This window comes from Mesoplodon mirus (assembly GCF_964341445.2).
Source record: "Mesoplodon mirus genome assembly, chromosome: 12".
Lineage (NCBI taxonomy): Eukaryota > Metazoa > Chordata > Mammalia > Artiodactyla > Ziphiidae > Mesoplodon > Mesoplodon mirus.
This window is the reverse complement of record NC_138988.1, coordinates 52,179,544-52,201,068: the sequence shown is the minus strand read 5'-3', so window position 1 is coordinate 52,201,068 and position 21,525 is coordinate 52,179,544. Positions and strand designations below refer to the sequence as shown.

The 21,525-nt window shown below is 42.4% G+C and overlaps 1 protein-coding gene across 1 annotated transcript in view; it reads left to right on the top strand.

Moving 5' to 3' along the window:
• CRTAP (cartilage associated protein) overlaps positions 1–21,525 on the top strand; it is a 34,169-nt gene that overhangs the window by 8,811 nt on the left and 3,833 nt on the right. Inside the window, exons 3-6 of the mRNA XM_082637981.1 lie at positions 4,660–4,831; positions 12,120–12,248; positions 18,499–18,644; positions 19,580–19,663. Of these exons, the coding sequence (XP_082494107.1) occupies positions 4,660–4,831; positions 12,120–12,248; positions 18,499–18,644; positions 19,580–19,663 (531 nt within the window). The remainder of the gene's footprint in view (positions 1–4,659; positions 4,832–12,119; positions 12,249–18,498; positions 18,645–19,579; positions 19,664–21,525) is intronic.

Sequence of the window (21,525 nt, the reverse complement as noted above, 5' to 3'; positions counted from 1 at the left end):
ATCTGTTTGTGTCATCTTTGATTTCTTTCATCAGTGTCTTATACTTTTCTGAGTACAGGTGTTTTACCTCTTTAGGTAGGTTTATTCCTAGGTATTTTATTCTTTTTGTTGCAGTGGTGAATGGGATTGTTTCCTTAGTTTCTCTTTCTGATTTTTCATCATTAGTGTTTAGGTATGCAAGAGACTTCTGTGCATTAATTTTGTATCCTGCAACTTTACCAAATTCATTGATTAGCTCTAGTAGTTTTCTGGTGGCATCTTTAGGATTCTCTACGTATAGTATCATGTCATCTGCAAAGAGTGACAGTTTTACTTCTTCTTTTCCACATTGTATTCCTTTTATTTCTTTTTCTTCTCTGATTGCCGTGGCTAGGAATTCCAAAACTATGTTGAATAATAGTGGCGAGAGTGGACATCTTGTCTTGTTCCTAATCTTAGAGGAAATGCTTTCAGTTTTTCACCATTGAGAATGATGTTTGTTGTGGGTTTGTCGTATATGACCTTTATTATGTTGAGGTAGGTTCCCTCTATGCCCACTTTCTGGAGAGTTTTTATCATAAATGGGTGTTGAATTTTGTCAAAAGCTTTTTCTGCATCTAATGAGATGATCATATGGTTTTTATTCTTCCATTTGTTAATATGGTGTATCACATTGATTGATTTGCGTATATTGAAGAATCCTTGCATTTCTGGGATAAATCCCACTTGATCATGGTATGCTCCTTTTTTTTTTTTTTTTTTTTTTTTTTTTGCTGTACGCGGGCCTCTCACTGTTGTGGCCTCTCCCATTGCGGAGCACAGGCTCTGGACGCATAGGTTCAGCGGCCGTGGCTCATGGGCCTAGCCGCTCCACGGCATGTGGGATCTTCCCGGACTGGGGCACGAACCTGTGTCCCCTGCATCGGCAGGCGGACTCTCAACCACTGCGCCACCAGGGAAGCCCGGTATGATCCTTTTAATGTGTTGTGTTGTTGGATTCTGTCTGCTAATATTTTGTTGGGGATTTTTGCATCTATATTCATCAGTGCTATTGGTCTGTAATTTTCTTTTTTTGTAATATCTTTGTCTGGTTTTTGTATCAGGGTGGTGGTGGCCTTGTGGAATGAGTTTGGGAGTGTTCCTTCCTCTGCAATTTTTTGGAAGAGTTTGAGAAGGATGGGGTGTTAGCTCTTCTCTAAATGTTTGATAGAACTGACCTGTGAAGCCACCTGGTCCTGGACTTTTGTTTGAAGATTTTTAATCACAATTTCAATTTCATTACTTGTGATTGGTCTGTTCATATTTTCTATTTCTTCCTGGTTCAGTCTTGGAAGGTTATATCTTTCTAAGAATTTGTCCATTTCTTCCAGCTTCTCTATTTTATTGGCGTAGAGTTGCTTGTAGTAGTCTCTTATGATGCTTTGTATTTCTACCGTGTCCATTGTAACTTCTCCTTTTTCATTTCTAATTTTATTGATTTGAGTCCTCTCCCTCTTTTTCTTGATGAGTCTGGCTAAAGGTTTATCAGTCTCATTTATCTTCTCAAAGCACCAGCTTTTAGTTTTATTGATCTTTGCTATTGTTTTCTTTGTTTCTATTTATTTCTGCTCTGATCTTTATGATTTCTTTCCTTCAACTGACTTTGGGTTTTGTTTGTTCTTCTTTCTCTAGTTCCTTTAGGTGTAAGGTTAGATTGTTTATTTGAGATTTTTCATGTTTCTTAAGGTAGGATTGTATTGCTAGAAACATCCCATAGGTTTTGGATCGTTGTGTTTTCGTTGTCATTTGTCTCTAGGTATTTTTTGATTTCCTCTTTGATTTCTTCAGTGATCTCTTGGTTATTTAGTAACATACTGTTTAGCCTCCATGTGTTCGTGTTTTTTACATTTTTTCCCCTGTAATTTATTTCTAATCTCATAGCATTGTGTTTGGAAAAGATGCTTGATATGATTTCAATTTTCTTAAATTTACCGAGGCTTGATGCGTGACCCAAGATGTGATCTATCCTGGAGAATGTCCCATGTGCACTTGAGAAGAAAGTGTAATCTGCTGTTTTCGGATGGAATGTCCTATAAGTATCAATTAAATCTATCTGGTCTACTGTGTCATTTAAAGCTTGTGTTTCCTTATTAATTTTCTGTCTGGATGATCTGTCCATTGGTGTGAGGTGTTAAAGTCCCCCACAATTATTGTGTTACTGTTGATTTCCTCTTTTATAGCTGTTAGCATTTGCCTTATGTATTGAGGTGCTCCTGTGTTGGGTGCATATATATTTATAATTTTTATACCTTCTTCTTGGATTGATCCCTTGATCATTATGTAGTGGCCCTCCTTATCTCTTGTAACATTCTTTATTTTAAAGTCTATTTTATCTGATATGAGTACTGCTACTGGAGCTTTCTTTTGCTTACCAGTTGCATGGAATATCTTTTTCCATCCCCTCACTTTCAGTCTGTATGTGTCCTTAGGTCTGAAGTGGGTCTCTTATAGACAGCATATATATGGGTCTTGTTTTTGTATCCATTCAGCGAGCCTTTGTCCTTTGATTGGAGCATTTAATCCATTCACATTTAAGGTAATTATCAATATGTATGTTCCTATGACCATTTTCTTAATTGTTTTGGGTTTGTTTCTGTAGGTCCTTTTCTTCTCTTGTGTTTCCCACTTAGAGAAGTTCCTTTAGCATTTGTTGTAGAGCTGGTTTGGTGGTGCTGAATTCTCTTAGCTTTTGCTTGTCTGTAAAGCTTTTGATTTCTGCATCAAATCTGAATGAGATCCTTGCTGGGTAGAGTAATCTTGGCTGTAGGTTCTTCCCTTTCATCACTTTACATATATCGTGTCACTCCCTTCTGGCTTGTAGAGTTTCTGCTGAGAAATCAGCTGTTAACCTTATGGGAGTTTCCTTGAATGTTATTTGTCATTTTCACTTGCTGCTTTTAATAATCTTTCTTTGTCTTTACCTTTTGTCAGTTTTGTTGCTATGTGTCTTGGTGTGTTTCTCCCTGGGTTTATCCTGCCTGGGACTCTCTGCGCTTCCTGGACTTGGGTGGCTATTTCCTTTCCCATGTTAGGGAAGTTTTTGACTATAATCTCTTCAGACATTTTCTCAGATCCTTTCTCTCTCTCTTCTCCTTCTGGGATCCCTATAATGTGAATGTTGGTGCATTTAATGTTGTCCCAGAGATCTCTTAGGCTGTCTTCATTTCTTTTCATTCTTTTTTCTTTATTCTGTTCTGCAGCAGTGAATTCCACCATTCTGTCTTCCAGGTCACTTATCCATTCTTCTGCCTCAGTTATTCTGCTATTGATTCCTTCTGGTGTATTTTTCATTTCATTTATTGTATTGTTCATCTCTGTTTGTTTGTTCTTTAATTCTTCTAGGTTTTTGTTAAACACTTCTGACATCTTGATCTTTGTCTCCATTCTTTTTCCAAGGTCCTGGGTCATCTTCACTATTATTATTCTGAATTGTTTTTCTGGAATGTTGCCTATCTCCACTTCATTTAATTGTTTTTCTGAGGTTTTATCTTGTTCCTTCATCTGGTACATAGTCCTCTGCCTTTTCATTTTGTCTATCTTTCTGTGAATGTGGTTTTCCTTCTGCAGGCTGCAGGATTGTAGTTCTTGCTTCTGCTGTCTGCCCTCTGGTGGATTGCGCCTGCCAGTTTTTGAATTAAATAAAATAAGTGTACCACTGTGAACAGGGTAGAAAAATCTAGATATAGGTAAGTTACTGATTGGTTTCCTATTTATAATTAAGAGTGAGCATGGTTTCTCCAGAGCTAATGAGAGTAGAGCTTGACGATGGTCTGATTCCTTTCAGGAGGACAGATCTCTCTCCCTTCATGTCTGGACCTTCCTTGGCTTCTCTCTGGTTTACAGAGCCTGATTTTTGTTTGTTTGTTTTTGTTTTTTTTTAATTGAAGTGTAGTGGATTTACAGTGTTTCAGGTGTATAGCAGAGTGATTCAATTACACATAGAATATATATATATGTATTATTTTTCAGATTCTTTTCTATTATAGGTAATTACAAGCTATTGAATATAGTTCCCTGTGCTATACAGTAGGTCCTTGTTGTTTATCTATTTTATATATAGTAGTGTGTATCTGTTAACCCCAAATTCCCAGTTTATCCCTCCCCTACCCCTTTCCCCTTTGATAAGCAAAAGTTTGTTTTCCTACTTTGTGAGTCTATTTCTGTTTTGTATACAACTTCATTTGCATCATTTTTTAGATTCCACATATAAGTGATATCATATGGTATTTGTCTTTCTGTCTGGCTTACTTCACTTAGTATGATAATCTCTAGGTCCATCTATGTTGCTGCAAATGGCATTATTTCACTCTTTTTTATGGCTGAGTAATATTCCATCTTCTTTATCCATGCAACCTGTTGATGGACACTTAGGTTGCTTCCATGTCTTGGCTATTGTAAATAGTGCTGCTATGAACATAGGGGTGCATGTATCTTTTTGAATTAGAGTTTTCTCTGGATATATGCCCAGGAGTGGGGTTGCTGGGTCATATGGTAGCTCTAGTTTTAGTTTTTTGAGGAACGTCATTACTGCTTTCCATAGTGGCTGTACAAATTTACATTCCCACCGACAGTGTAAGAGGATTCCCTTTTCTCCACACCATCTCCATCATTTATTATTTGTAGACTTTCTGATGATTCCAGAGCCTGTTCATCCGAGCCGTGCGGGGGTACAACAGTGAGAACTGGAGGACATGCATCACGGACATGGAGCTGGCCCTTCCTGACTTCTTCAAGGCCTTTTATGAGTGTCTCGCTGCCTGCGAGGGCTCCCGGGAGATCAAGGACTTCAAGGATTTCTATCTTTCCATAGCAGGTTAGTAGTGGGTTGTGTCCTCGACATAAATGGCATAGCTGCCCCTGTGGGTTCTACATGCCTTCTAGGTACTTGAGTGGCCCCTGAGGAACTTTTGAGCTTAAATAATAGAGGGTAACTGGGGAGGCTGACACATGTATGGATCAGCCTCTGATGTGGCTGGAGCTTCTGGAGAAACAGTGAGTATGGTGTCTAGATACAGGCCAGCAGAGAAGGTCTGCCTAATCAGCCCTACTTGATTACAGATTCCCACAGGCTTTTGGAAAAATAAAAATGGGCCTCCAAACAACTCATGCTTCACCTTAGGGAGATAACTTTGATTATGGCATTTTTTTCAGCACACATCAAGGTAAAATGAAGAGTATAATGAACCTCTAATTAGTCATCACTAAGATAACTTTTGGGAAAAAAATTTTCTGACTATAAAATAATTCATGCTTATTATAGGAAGTTTAGAAAACACAGGAAAGAATGAAGAAAATTGAGGACTTCCTTGGCAGTCCAGTGGTTAAGACTCTGTGCTTCCACTGCAGGGGTCGTGGGTTCGATCCCTGGTTGGGGAACTAAGATTCCCACATGCCTCACGGTGCAGCCAAAAAAAAAAGAAAGAAAGAAAAACAATTGAAAACACATAAATAGCCCTAGGGTTTCTCCTTAACCAGTAGTGGGCAGCAATGCTCCAGAGAATGGGAAATGGCCAAGAGATGTCCCTAAGTGGTTTGGGAACACGGATCCTCAAACTGCACCTTGCAGGAAGGGGACCCAGGTCAGATAGGTCTGAGATTGGCCTGAGCACTGTCTGCCTCTTGGAGTCTCTGTGCCCTGTGATGGTTAATGGCTCCCAGAAACCCTGGGGTAGGCAGCTCTTTTACAGTTATTGAATCCAGGATGGTTTTTGTTTTTGTTTTTTATTTATTAATTTATTTTTGGCTGTGTTGGGTCTTCGTTTCTGTGCAAGGGCTTTCTCCAGTTGCAGTGAGCAGGGGCCACTTTTCATCACGGCGCACGGGCCTCTCGCTATCGCGGCCTCTCTTGTTGCAGAGCACAGGCTCCAGACGGCAGGCTCAGTAGTTGTGGCTCACGGGCCTAGTTGCTCTGCAGCATGTGGGATCTTCCCAGACCAGGGCTCAAACCCGTGTCCCCTGCATTGGCAAGCAGATTCTCAACCACTGCGCCACCAGGGAAGCCCTGTTTTTGTTTTTTAATCACTGTTTTGCTCATGGATCTCTTTTTCCACAGAGTACCTTTATTTTTCTTAACAAAACCTTTTTATTGTGGAAAATTTCAGACATATACAAAAAATAGAAGAGTGTAAAGAAACCCCATGTCACCATGACACAGCTTCACTATTGTCAACTCAGGGTCAACTGGGTGTCATCTAATTCCCACCCACTTACCTCTCATATTATTATTATTATTTTTAAAAATATTTATTTATTTATTTGGCTTGGCCAGGTCTTAGTTATGGCATGTGGGATCTTCGCTGCAGCATGCGGGATTTAGTTCCCTGACCAGGGATCGAATCCGGGGCACCTGCATCAGGAGCTCAGAGTCTTAACCACTGGACCACCAGGGAAGTCCCTCATGTTGTTTTGAAGCAAATCCCAGATATTGTTATCACTTCATTTGTAATGTTTCAGTAGGTACCTCTAAAAGATAAGAACTCTTTTTTTTTCAACCACTGAACCATTACACCTAAAAGAATTTTAACAACAGTTCCTTGATCTCATCATCAAATATCCAGTGTCCCAGTCATCTCAGAAATGTCATAAATGTGTGTTCCTTAAATTTACAATTTGTTGGGTTTTTTGTGTGTTTTCTTTCTTTCTTTCTTTCTTTCTTTTCTTTTTGGCCCCACTGCGCGACTTGTGGGATCTTAGTTACCGACCAGGGATTGAACCCGGGCCCCCAGCAGTGAAAGTATGGAGTCCTAACCACTGGACTGCCAGGGAATTCCCAATTTATTGGTTTGAATCATGTTCAAAATAAGTTCTACACATTGCATTTGGTTATCTTCTTAAATTTTTGTTTTGAACAAAACTTTACTATTTTAACCGTGTGTAAGTGTACAGTTCCATGGCAGTAAGTATATTCACATTGTTGTGCAGCCATCACCACCATCCATCTCCAGAACTTTTTCATCTTCCCAAACTGAAACCCTGTACCCATTAAACACTAACTCCCCATCCTCCTCCTTCCCAGTGCCTAGCAACCACCATTCTTCTTTCTGTGTCTATGAATTTGATTACTCTGGGTACCTCATATAAACAGAATCATACAGTATTAGTCCTCTTATGACTGGTATTTCACTTAGCATCATGTCCTCAAGGTTCATCCATATTCTAGCAAATTGGTTATCTTCTATTTTTTTAATTTTAACAAAATTATTTATTATTTATTTATGGCTATGTTGGGTCTTTGTTGCTTCGCGTGGGCTTTCTCTAGTTGCAGTGAGCAGGGGCTACTCTTCGTTGCGGTGTGCGGGCTTCTCATTGCAGTGGCTCCTCTTGCTGAGGAGCATGGGCTTTAGGCATGCGGCCTTCAGTAGTTGTGGCGCACAGGCTCAGTTGCTCCGTGGCATGTGGGATCATCCTGGACCAGGGCTCAAACCCATTTCCCCTGCATTGGCAGGCGGATTCTTAACCACTGTGCCACCAGGAAAGCCCCTGGTTATCTTTTAAATCTCTTAATCTATAAATCCTCCCACCATTTCTTTTTTTTCTCCTTGTTATTGCAGAAACTGTGTTGTTTGTCCTATAGAGATTCCCACAGTCTGGATTTTGCTGGTTGTAGCCCGTAGTCCTCTGTCCTCTGTATTTTTTTTTTTTTAAGCCCAACTTTTTTTTTTTTTAACTCCTCCACGCGGCTTGGGGAATCTTAGTTCCCTGACCAGGGATTGAACCCACGCCCTCGGCAGTGGAAGTGAGGAGTCCTAACCACTGAACCACTGGGGAATTCCCTCTTTCACTTTTTATTTGTATACTTTTTTCTTACAGTGAAAAATCTTAACGTCTCTATAACGTAGAATATTTATTTATTTGCTTTTCTTACAATGAACATAATACGGTCTCAAATGTATCACACCAATATAAATATTAACAATAAAACTTCTGAGTGACATTTGCGACGTCTTTGAAGTTCTTTTAGTCCTTAGATCTGTGCCGTCCAGCATGGTAGCCACCAGTTGATGGTGGCTACTGAACACTTGAATGGTGACTGGTCCAATCTGAGATGTGCTCTGAGTATAATGTAGATACTGGATTTTGCAGAATTAGTACAAAAAAAAGGATAATGAATATCTCATTAATAATTTTTTATATTGATTACATGTTGAAATGATAATATTTTGGACATTTCTGGGTTAAATATGTTATTAATATTAATGTCACTTGTTTCTTTTTAGTTTTTTTTTTAATGTTGCACTAGAAAATTAACAATTACATATGTGGCTCACATTGTATTTCTATTAGACTGTGCTGCCTTACACTGTATCCCACTAAAAATATTCAGTTACTGCGATCTGTTCTTTTCTCTGTGTGGTACCAATTGGGTATACATCTGGGTTTATTTTAGTGTGTTTTCAATCTGGAGGCTTGCTTGATTTTTCCTTTTTATTGTTTAGTTTTTTTTTTAATATATAGAATATTCATATGTTTGAGTGAAAACTATTTAAAAAAGTCACACTCAGAGAAGTCTTGCTTCCATCCACATCTCTCCTATTCATCTCACTCACCCCCAAAGGTAACCTTTCTTTATTCGTTTCTTTGATATACCTTAGATAGATAGATATTTAGGGATTTTTTTTAGTTTTATTTTAAAATACAGTTGACCCTTGAAGACTGGAAAGCACCTCAACCAAATGCTTAAAAATTAATGTCACCAGGACTTCCCTGGTGGTCCAGTGGTTAAGAATCCACCTTCCAATGTAGGGGATGCGGGTTCAACCCCTGGTCAGGGAAATAAGATCCCACATGCCGCAGGGCAACTAAGCCCGTGGGGGCACTGACCCTCAGTGCTGTTGAAGATCCGAGTATGACTTAATAGTTTGTCCACCATGTCCTTTGTTCCTCTGAATCCATAATTCCTCCAAATTTGTGGTTCTACATCCAGGGATTCAACCAACCAAGAATCGTATGGTACAGTAGTATTTACTATTGAAAAAAATCTGCATGTAAGTGGACCTATGCAGTTCAAACCCATGTTGTTCAAGGGACAACTGTAATTTCAAAACTGTAGAGAAGTTCCAAAAGTAATACAAAGAACTCTCACATACTCCTTACCCAGATTCACCAATTTTTGACCTTGTGCACATTTACTGTCATTCTCTCTGTATACGTGTGTATATAGTTATTTTTATTTCAGGACATTTTGAGAGTAGGTTGAGGACATCACGACGCTTTACCCCGTAATTCTTCAGTGTATTTCCTAAGAACAATATTCTCTACATATCCACAGGGTAGTTATTAAATTCAGGCAACTTAACATCGATACAATACTTTTTTTTGGCCGTACGGCATGTGGGATCTTAGTTCCCTGACCAGGGATCGAACCCGGACACCTTGCAGTGGAAGCTCGGAGTCCTAACCACTGGACTGCCAGGGAAGTCCCAACATCAATACAATACTTTTATCCAATCTACAGTCCATATTCCAATTTTGTCAATTGTCACAATAATGTCCTTTCTAGCAGTTTTTTCCCCTGGTTCAAGATCTTGTCCAGGATCACATTTCCTATTTATTTGTCATATTTCTTTTTTGTTTTGGCGGCGTCAGGTCTTAGTTGTAGCACACGGGATCTTTGTTGAGGAATGCGGGATCTTTTGTTGTGGAGTAGGCTCTTTATTGCGGCACGCAGGCTTCTCTCTAGTTGTGGCGTGTGGGTTTTCTCTCTCTAGTTGTGGCACCTGGGCTCTAGAGCGTGTAGTTGCAGCACACGGGCTCTCTCGTTGAGGTGTGCGAGCTCAGTAGTTGTGGCGCACGGGCTTAGTTGCCCCGCGGCATGTGGAATCTTACTTCCCCAACCAGGGATCAAACCCGCGTCCCCTGCATTAGAAGGCAGATTTTTTACCATTGGACCACCAGGGAAGTGGTGACATTAAGTTTTAAACATTTGGTTGAGGTGCTTTCCAGTTTCTCCACAATATACTTACTGTTTTTCCTTTTTAAATTAATAATTTGTGGACAGGGCCTCCCTGGTGGCGCAGTGGTTGAGAGTCCGCCTGCCGATGCAGGGGATGCGGGTTCGTGCCCCGGTCTGGGAGGATCCCATATGCCGCGGAGCGGCTGGGCCCGTGAGCCATGGCCGCTGGGCCTGCGCGTCCGGAGCCTGTGCTCCGCAACGGGAGGGGCCACAACAGTGAGAGGCCCACATACCGCAAAAAGAAAAAAAAAAAAAAAAAAAAAAAAAAATTTGTGGACAGGTGCTTCCAGACTAGGACAACTTGCTGTCCATCAAACTCTGCCCCCCTCCCCACCCTACCCCCACTGATGTAGCACACTGTTGAGAATTCTTGCCTGAATCATTTTTTCTATAAAGGTTGTGTGAATATAAAACTACTTTCCCTAGGGATTTCCCTGGTGGTCCAGTGGTTAAGACTTTGCGCTTCCACTGCACTGGGCAGGGGTTTGATCCCTGGTTGGGGAACTAAGATCCCACATGCTGCGCAATGTGGCCAAAAAAAAAAAAAAAGAAAAAGAAAAAAAAAAAAAACCCGACTTTCCCTTTATTTTTGTGTCTGCTTCTTTCATACAGAATAGGTACCATACGTTAAACACTATTCTATTTTATGCTTTTTCCACTTAACGATATATCCTAACTAGTGCATAGAGATTGTGTCATTCTTTTTATTACTGCCGAGTGCTCCACTGAGGGTTGGGGGAGTGATGTACTACAGTTTATTCAACTATCTGATAGATATTTGGGCTGTTCCAATCTTTTGCTATTACATCTAATACTGCAATGGGGAATTTTAGTGGGTTGTTGTTGTTTGCTAAGTATGGAAGTGTGTTTGCAAAGTCAACATCAGTGGGATTGATAGTTCAGAGTAAAGGTTTACATAAATTATATGGTATTTTAAGGTACCATTTTGCATTCCTACCAGCAATGTAGGAGAGTGCCTGTTCCTCCACAGTCTTGCTGGCAAAATGTTTATCATCATGCTGGAGTCTTTCGCTTCTGGCTGCATGAAAGGAGAAAAGGGAGGGGCCAAGGGTCACCTGGGATGTTGTTAGGGACCAGCCTCAGAAGTAGTATTCATCAGTTGTTACTGTCCACATTTCATGACTCACTTAGTCAAATGGCCCCAACCTAACTGCAAAGGAGGCTGGGAAATGTAGTCTTTGACATCTTTCTATGTGACTGTATTTAGGTATTTTTAAAATTTTATCTTATTTTATTTATTTATTTGGCTGCACCAGGTCTTAGTTTTGGCACTTGGGATCTTTAGCTGTGGCATGAGAACTCTTAGTTGCGGCATGCATATGGGATCTAGTTCCCTGACAAGGAATCGAACCTGTGTCCCCTGCAGTGGAAGCGCAGAGTCCTAACCACTGGACCGCCAGGGAATTACCGAGAATACATGTATTTTAACCTTTGATAAATTTTGCCAAATTGTACTCCAAAACATTTGTTCCTATTTTGCTCCTACCAACAGAACATGAGAGCATGAGTCTCACTATTCTCTTCCTATCACTGGACATCATCAAATTTTAAACGTTTTGCCAGTGTAATAGCTTACATTATTTTAGGTAGAATTGTATTTCTTAATTTCAAATGTGGTTAAGATCTTTTCACAATGTTTATTAGCCCTTTTTATAATTTCTATTAACATCCTTTTGGCTATTTTTTTATTTTTATTTTTTTTTTTTCTTTTTGCTGTATGCGGGCCTCTCACTGTTGTGGCCTCTCCCGTTGCGGAGCACAGGCTCCGGACGCGCAGGCCCAGCGGCCATGGCTCACGGGCCCAGCCGCTCCGCGGCATATGGGATCCTCCCAGACCGGGGCACGAACCCGTATCCCCTGCATCGGCAGGCGGACTCTCAACCACTGCGCCACCAGGGAGGCCCCTTTTGGCTATTTTTATAGTGGACATTTGTCTTTTTCTTAATGATTTAAGAAACTTTGTGCATGAAAGATTTTAGCCCTTTATCATAAGTGTTGTGAATATTTTACTTTTATCATTTTATCATTTATCATTTTTACCTTTTACCTTGATCTTTGGGGCAGTGGGGCAGAAGCAGCATTAAGAAAATAATGGATTCACTGCCTGAAAATTTGTGTGTTCTTTCAGATCATTATGTGGAAGTTCTGGAATGCAAAATACAGTGTGAAGAGAACCTCACCCCAGTTATAGGAGGATATCCAGTCGAGAAATTTGTGGCTACCATGTATCATTATTTGCAGTTTGCTTATTATAAATGTAAGTAATCATTTTCTAGGAGATCTGAGCAAGGTACTAAGACTTAGCTTCCACATCTGTAGAGAGTACTAACCTCCTAAGATTGTTGTGAGGATTAAATGAGTTGGTAGACGTGGAATGCTTAGGAAATTCACACACTGGCACACGGCAAACTCTATATAACTGTTTTTTTGGTTGTTGTTGTTGTTTTGGCCGCTCTGCGTGGCATGCGGGATCTAGTTCCCCGACCAGGGATCGAACCCAGGCCCCCTTACAGTGGAAGCGTGGCGTCCTAACCAATGGACCGCCAGGCAAGTCCCTTTTTTCTTTTTTTTTTTTTTAATATCATTATTTCCCTTCTTCCACATCATTGGCTTTACTTTTCAGACTCTTAGAATGTCATTGCAGTTGGTCCTGCCTTAGCCTGAAATTGGAGTTTATCAATCAGAACCTTCCAAGTGGACAAAGGGGACACATGGGAGAAAGAAAGGAACTTGGAGTTCAGACTTCAGAGCCTGAATTTCCTGGCTTTCCCCCCCTCCCTGTAGCCAAGATTGCTGGGTGCCACTCGCGTGAGCAGCGTGTACCTTGGCAGTTCAGGGACAAGCACGGGAAGTTACTAGGGTCATTTGCAGCAGCAACAACTCTACCCTCCTGATGAAATGTCTGGGTCCACTGGCAGGTGTCTGGCTAGCTTCCCCAAGGCTGCCCATCAAACTCAGGGGCGGCTGGTCTTGGGGACTCAAGGGTGTCCTGGAGGAGTGCCAGGTGACCTTGTCTTCCACAGCTCCCCTTCCCCGCTGTGTCCATCCTGTTCTTTGTTGGGTTCCCTCTGCCTCAGCAGCCACCTAACCTGCCTACCTTTTAATCCCATCTCATCTCCTCTCCAGGACACACTGAAAGCCTTGCCTGCTGAAGGTTAAAAAAGGGAAAAAAAGAAAAGAAAAATATTTTCCTTCTCTCCCTCTCTCTCTCTTTTTAGTTTTTAAATTAAAAATATTTAAATTTTTGCAGTTAATCAAGATGGCTTCTTTGTTCCTGAAAAGTCTCTGATACTGACATTTATACCATGTTTTTCTGAGGAAGGTAACTGGCCTCTCTCAGCAGTGAACCTGATCTTAGAGCAGCCTGAACCTCATCTAAGGATGCAATGAAATGTCCTGAAATGTTGGGACATTTCTGAGATCAAGAGGAGGTTGAGGTGTGTTTTTAACAGGTGTCCTTCCCAGAAGTCCCCTTTCATGGAGGGAAGGATGAGATTTTATTTGCCACTGTCACCCCAGCATGAGCTGTCTGGTAAAGGATTATTTAGCATAGAGGTCAAGAGTCTAGTTCTATATAACGTGTGAACATGCTTTCCTATGAGGCAGCACTGAGCTCACAGCATGGTGCCAGCAAACATTTACTGACCACATTCTAGTGTGGAGGGGACAGTTTTCCACTAGGCAGTGTCTTTGCTTATGAAGAGCCCTCTTTTCTAATATAAATAGCTGATTTAATGTAAGTGCTTTTTTTCAAAAAGGCTTATAAGAGAAGCTTATTGCAGTGAACCAAACATCTCAGAGATGTACAGAGAAACATCAAAAGCAAACAACCCATCTCCATCCCCCTCCCCGCTCTCCCCCAACCCCAGTGTTAACTGTTGGCTTATATTCAGCCACACGTGGAAGGACCCCGTTTTAATGAGAATTATAAAAAAATTATGTACATGTTTTATTTAACTTCTGGAAATTTAAAAACATATATTGGGGGCTTCCCTGGTGGCGCAGTGGTTAAGAATCTGCCTGCCAATGCAGGGGACATGGGTTCAAGCCCTGGTCCGGGAAGATCCCACATGCCACGGAGCAACTAAGCCTGGGCACCACAACTACTGAGCCTGCGCTCTAGAGCCCACGAGCCACGACTACAGAACCCATGTGCCACAACTACTGAAGCCCACGTGCCTAGAGCCCGTGCTCTGCAACAAGAGAAGCCACTGCAGTGATAAGCCTGCGCACGTCAATGAAAAGTAGCCCCCAGTTGGCCGCAAGTAGAAAAAGCGTGTGTGCAGCAGCGAAGACCCAACACAGCCAAAAATAAATAAATAAAATAAATAAAGTAAAAAAAAAAAAGGTAATTAAAAAAAAAAGAAAAACAGGGCTTCCCTGGTGGCGCAGTGGATGAGAATCTGCCTGCCAATGCAGGGGACATGGGTTCGAGCCCTGGTCTGGGAAGATCCCACATGCCACGGAGCAACTAGGCTCATGAGCCACAACTACTGAGCCTGCGCATCTGGAGCCTGTGCCCTGCAACAAGAGAGGCCACGACAGTGAAAGGCCCGCGCACCGTGATGAGGAGTGGCTCCCGCTTGCCGTAACTAGAGAAAGCCCTCGCACAGAAACGAAGACCCAACACAGCCAAAAACAAACAAACAAATAAATAAGAAAATAAAAAGCAGTTTCCTTTAAAAAAGAGTAGCCCCCGCTTGCCACAATTAGAGAAAGCCCGCGCAGCAACGAAGACCCAACACAGCCAAAATAAATAAATGCATTTAAAAAAACCGAGCAACAACAACAACATATGTTGGAGAGGTTGGTATAATGAACACTAGGGTGCCCACCACCCAGTTTCAACTTTTATCAACACATTGCTGATCTTGGATTCAGTTTATAGATGTTCTCTTGGAAGAAAATATAGCCCGTGTTTTTCTTTCATTTTCATGAGAAGCTGTGCTGACACTTCACGAAACTGCCCTGTGAATGGACATTGAAACATGGATCTTCCAGCCACTAAGCAGGCTTGGTTCAGTGGGAACACGCGAGAACACTGGATTTTAGAGGTGTTCCGGACACTTCCAGGCCCTGGAAGCTCACTGGTCAATCCTCTGAAATCCTGACTAACTCTAAAAACCAACCATAATATCAGAAAGTGTGGCAAAGACATAATGGATAAAACACCAGAACTTTCAGCTTTTCTTGCTGCTCCCCAATAAATCTTTGCTTTCTGGATTACAGGTAAACAGTGTGAGTAAAATTTACGTCTTGAAATTGGCCTCTTGAATCCTCTTGGCCCTGTTTTGAATTCTTTTTCAATCACCTACCCCAGGACGTTTCTTGAGGACAGGTGTCATTTCCAACCCCACAGGCCTTGTGACTCGGAAGTGCCCATCAGCAGTGGTTTTAAAGTTGTTGTTATGGGAAACGGCCACAAGGCGGCAGCATTTCTTCATGCCCAACTTGGATACTTCGGTAACCGGAATCTTAGGAAAATCATGTTCCTGGGTTGTCGAGGAGGGCGTAATGTGCCAGAAGAAAGGCCCAAGGGCTTGTGTCTCATCCCTTCTTCCCCCTTACCCTTCACCCCACAGAGAAATCGCAGCCCCAGCAAAACCGCTGCACTGAGGGCGCTGTCGTCCCTGGGTAGGGTGATTCTAAGGAAGGAGGATGGAGGTGGGAACGCCACCACCAGGAGACGTGGAGACCAGGTGACTTTTCAGAGCTTCTCCAGACCAGAGGTCCACCCTTTCTTGGGTGCACTAGGCTTGGCTTAGCTTTGGAAGGGCCCACTTGGATCTGGAGACGGCAGTCTCATCCAGAGGGGACCCGGCACTACAGGTCCAAGGGGAGCTCATTTGATGGCATATGCTCCCCAGCTCCCTCAGCCCCACGAGAGTGCAGCCTTGGGACCCAAGCCTCCTTAGGCTTCAGGGATGTGACCCCAGCCCCGGTTACCAAGCCCTGAGGGAAATATGGCAGGTACTACTTTTTTTTTTTAATTGAATTTTTTCTTTTATATGGACTATAGTTGATTTACAATGTTGTGTTTGTTTTAGGTGTACAGCAATTTGATTCAGTTATACAAACATATAGAGCTATTCCTTTTTGGATCTTTTTTCCATATAGGTTATTACAGAGTGTTGAGTAGAGTTCCCTGTGCTACACAGTAGGTCCTTATTGATTATCTATTATATATATATGAAGGTGTATCTGTTAATCACAACTTTCTAATTCATCTCTACCCCCCCCCCAATTTCCCCTTTGGGAATCATAAGTTTGTTTTCTAAGTCTGTGAGTTTCTTTCTGTTTTATAAATTAGTTCATTTGTATCAATTTTTAGATTCCAACTGTAAGTGATATATGATATTTGTCTTTTTCAGTCTGACTTACTTCACTTAGTATGATCATCTCTAGGTCCATCCATGTTGCTGCCAACGACATCATTTCATTCTTTTTTTATGGCTGAGTAATATTCCATTGTATAAACGTACCACATCTTCCTTTTCCGTTTGTCTGTTGATGGACATTGTGGTGGCTTCCATGTCTTGGCTGTTGTAAATAGTGGTGCAGTGAACGTTGGGGTGCCTGGATCTTTTCTAATTCTGGTTTTCTCCAGATATACACCCAGGAGTGGGATGGCCGGATCATATGCTAGCTCTGTTTTTAGTTTTTTAAGAAACCTCCACAGTGTTCACTGTAGTGGCTGTTCCCAATTTATATTCCCACCAACAGCATAGGAGGGTTCCCTTTTCTCCACGCCATCTCCACATTTATTGTTTGTAGACGTTTTGATGATAGCCATTCTGAATGGTGCGAGGTGATACCTCGTTGTAGTTCTGATTTGCATTTCTCAAATAATAGTGATGTGGAGCATCTTTTTAAAAAATATTTATTTTATTTTTGGCTGTGTTGGATCTTAGTTGCAGCATGCAGGCTCTTTGTTGCGGTGTGTGGGCTTCTCCCTAGTTGTGGCAGTGTGGGCTGCAGAGTGTGTGGGCTCTGTAGTTGTGGCTCAGGGGCTTAGTTGCCCCGCGGCATGTGGGATCTTAGTTCTCCGGCCGGGGATTGAACCTGCGTCCCCTTAATTGGAAGGCAGATTCTTTTTTTTTTTTTTAAATAAATTTATTTATTTATTTTAAAATTTTGGCTGCGTTGGGTCTTCGTTGCTGCGCATGGGCTTTCTCTAGTTGCAGCGAGCAGGGGCTACTCTTCGTTGCGGTTCATGGGCTTCTCATTGCAGTGGCTTCTCTTGTTGCGGAGCACGGGCTCTAGGCGCGCGGGCTTCAGCAGTTGTGGCTCAGGGGCTCTAGAGTGCCGGCTCAGTAGTTGTGGCACATGGGCTTAGTTGCTCTGCAGTATGTGGGATCTTCCCGGACCAGGGCTCGAACTCATGTCCCCTGCATTGGCAGGCAGATTCTTAACCACTGCGCCACCAGGGAATTCCTGGAAGGTGGATTCCTAACCACTGGACCAACAGGGAAGTCCCAGCGATGTGGAGCATCTTTTCCAGTGCTTTTTTTTTATTTTTAAAAACAGTGTGAGTGAAACTTACCTCTTGAAATTGGTTTCTTGAAAGTTGGCCTTGTTTAGAAGTCTTTTTCAATCACCCCAGGACATTTCTTGAGGACGGGTGTCATTTCCAACCCCACAGGCCTTGTGACTCGGAAGTGCCCATAAGCAGCGGTTTTAAAGTTGTCGTTATGGGAAACGGCCACAAGGCGGCAGCATTTCTTCATGCCCAACTTGGATACTTGGGCAGCCAGAGCCTTAGGAAAGTCGTGTTCCTGGGTTGTCAAGGAGAGCGGAGTGTGCCAGAAGAAAGGCCCAAGGGCTTGTGTCTCGTTCCTTCTTCCCCCTTACCCTTCACCCCACGGAGAAATCGCAGCCCCAGCAAAACCGCTGCACTGAGGGCGCTGTCGTCCCTGGGTAGGGTGATTCTAAGGAAGGAGAATGGAGGTGGGAACCCCACCACCAGGAGACGTGGAGACCAGGTGACTTTTCAAAACTCTTCCAGCCCAGAGGGTGGACCCTTTTTTGGGTGAACTAGGCTTGGTTTAGCATTTGAAGGGCCTGCCTGGATCTGGAGATTATGGTTCCCATGCAGAGGGGACCAGGCACTGCAGGTCCAAGGAGGGCTCATTTGCTGGCATGTCCTCCCCAGCTCCCTCAGCTTCAGGGCATTCCAGCCTTGGGACCCAAGCCTGCTTAGGTTCCAGGGATGTGACACCAGCCCAGGTCTCCAAGGCCTGAGGGGAATATAGTAGGCATTTCTGCATAGGTCTCTGCCTAAGGAGGAACTTCTTCTGTTTTCCAAACTGGCCTCCACGTTCCCATGGATACCCTATCTGTGACCTTTTCACCCTGGGAAGATTTCTTTTGTCTTTGCAGGTATTCCGAAGGAGGGTCTGTGGAGAAGGGGCTTGTTGGTGGTCTTTTTCTTTTTGAAGGTGTTATTCAGTGGAGGGTGGGTCGTGAGAGGTTGGCTGATTTCCTGTTCTTGTTTCCTTTGCCTTCAGTGAATGACTTGAAGAACGCAGCCCCCTGTGCGGTCAGCTACCTGCTCTTTGACCAGGACGATAAAGTCATGCAGCAGAACCTGGCGTATTATCAGTACCACAGGGACAAGTGGGGGCTCTTGGAGGAGCATTTCCAGCCCAGACCAGTACGTGCCAGTGCACCAGGCATCACGTTTCCTGTTCTCTTCTTCATCCCACTTTCAGGAAGCAGCTTTGCATCTTAAGAGACAGGTTATTTCAGAAATGAAGGGAAACTCAGTTTTTTTGGTAGCTTTTTTATCTTTTAACATTTTACTTCTTTGTTCTCATTTCTAAATCAGTCTCTACAAATTTTAAACATTACAGAAATGATTCACTTAGGAATTGAGACTGCTTCTTAATCCCATATTTTCTCTTTCTCATCCTGCCCTATAGCTATGCATTTACTGTATATGCAGCATGTAACTTAATTTTTACAAAAATGGGATCTTACATTCTGTTTTGCAACTTGCTTTGTCTTTCTAACAATTTCATCATGAACACTTCCCATGTCCCACCCATACCACCTCCTTTTTTTTTTTTTAACAGCTCCATGGCAGGCTTATTTATGGATGAATCATCATTTAATTCCCTTGATGGATGCACTCAGCTTTGCATGTGTTCAGGGAAACCTATGGATTATATATCACTTTCAGAAGATCTTTTCTAATTTGCCCTTAACTTGTATTTTCATTGAGATTTGTGCATGCTGTCCTGGTTTGCCATACATACATCTTCCTTCAGCTTCACTGTCCAGCCAACACACACTAACATACACACACACACACACACACACACATTTTCTCTTTCATTCACTCAGGATTGGCTACTCTTTTTTTCAAATTGAGATATAATTCATATACTGTCAAATTCATGCTTTCAAAGTGCACAATTCAGTGGTCTTAGTATAGTCACAGAGCTGTGCGACCATTACCACTATTTAATTTTAAACATTTTCATCACCCCCCAAAGAAAGCTCATACCCTTCCCCCGCCTGCCACCAGCCCAGTTCTCCCCTTAAAAGGTTGGTCATATAAACTGTTCTCTGTTTGTGTCTGAACAGGAAGCAGTTCAGTTCTTTAACGTGACGACACTCCAGAAAGAGCTGCATGACTTTGCTAAGGAAAACATAATGGATGATGATGAGGTAAGTTTTCCTGTTTAGCACACGTCTGGCTAAGAGAAAATATTACTCACAGCTTTGGTAAAAATCACTGGAAGGCCGAGTCATCCCTGAAATGAGAAACAGAAGGGGCCTTGGGAAACAGAGTTTCTGTGGGCGTTTTTACGTGTCAGAGTACTGGCCTGGACAAGAAGGGTTTTCTAGGAAACCCAGGCTGAAGCACCACGTTTCCTGACAGAGTACAGAGCCATCCTCCAGGAACCCATCACAGGAGCTGTCTGAGCATCTTTTTTTTTTCTTTTCCTGCACCATGTGGCATCAAGCATCATTTTTTAACATTATAAAAACACACTGAATTTTAGCACTCTGAAGACACCGGGAAGCCCACATCCCAATTTTTCTGTCAGTTTGTTTTGTTCTGTTTTTGTAAATTAGGCATTTTATGCTTCTCTGGGATTGCTTGAAATTCCTGATTAAGTCTTACTTAGCTGACTTCTTTATTGATGGCGGAGACTCTGCTGGTTACGGAGCTGTCATTCTGTGGTGGGGCAGCCTAGTCACAGAAAAGCCATCATTAGGGGTAGCGTTTAGAGAGATGCGTTTGGAACAAACCGTCAAACTCTTTCTAGGACAGCTGGGGACTTGCCAGCCATCGGAGCTGGGAGAGAGCTGCGGGTTTGTTCTCATCTGACCCCTCACTTTACAGCTGAGGAGCTTGGGGGACAGGAAGGTTCCGGGAGCTGCTAGGCCAGACCCGGGAGCCCTGAGCCTCCATGTCTGCTCTTTCCACTGCCCCAGTTTTCGGTGAAGCACCTGTAAATAAGACATCATCATGGAATTTGTTTTCTGTGCATGAATTTGCATGAGATGGATCGACCACTAGCATGCATTTAGCTCCCCTGAGCCTCAGTACTTCGTCTGTAAAATGGGGCTAAAAACATTGACCTCACAGGGTTGGAAGAATGAAATATCACTTTGCACATCGAAGTGCTTTACAAACTAGGAAGTGACCCATGTGCCATATATCTTGGCTTGGATTCTCTTGAAGCAGAGCCTGTGATACGACTACAAGGATGCTGAAAAGGAAGGAATGCTGACCAGACACAAACAAGGTTGACCGCTATGGTTTGTAAAGTGGAGAAAAATATATTTATTTACTTATTTATTTACTTATTTATTGGCTGCACAGCACGGCATGCAGGATCTTAGTTCCCTGACCAGGGATCAAACCCATGTCCCAGGCAGTGGAAGCATGGAGTCTTAACCACTGGACCGCCAGGGAATTCCTGAGAAAAAAGTATTTAGGAAAAACGGGACAGTAGAGTTCCTGATTATGTAGAGGCAAGCTACTATTGATATTTTGGTATTTATGTCTCCAGTTTTTTCTATATATTTCCCATATATATTCACTATAAACTTGACTGTAATTATATATCATGGCTTTTCCACATAACACTGTAGTATGAGCAATTTCCCTGGTTATGTTTTTCTAGAACAGTTTGGGATATTATTTACATATTGTACAATTCTCCTTTCTAAAGTATACAATTCAGTGGGTTTTTTTTTAGTATATTCATAAAGTTGTGCATTCAAATTTGAGAACATTTTCACCACCCAATGAAAACCCAGGGGCTTCCCTGGCAGTCTGGTGGTTAGAACTCCGTGCTCTCACTGCCGAGGGCCAGGATTCTGTCCCTGGTCGGGGAACTAAGATCCCGCGAGCTGCACAGTGCAGCCAAAAAAACAAAACAAAACAAATGAAAACCCAAGCCTGTTAGTAGTCAATTTCCATTCCTTCCCCTCTGCCCACCCTGACCCTTTCCCCCAGCCCCTGGCAACCACTGATCTACTTTCTGTCTCTGGATTTGCCTGTTCTGGATGTTTCA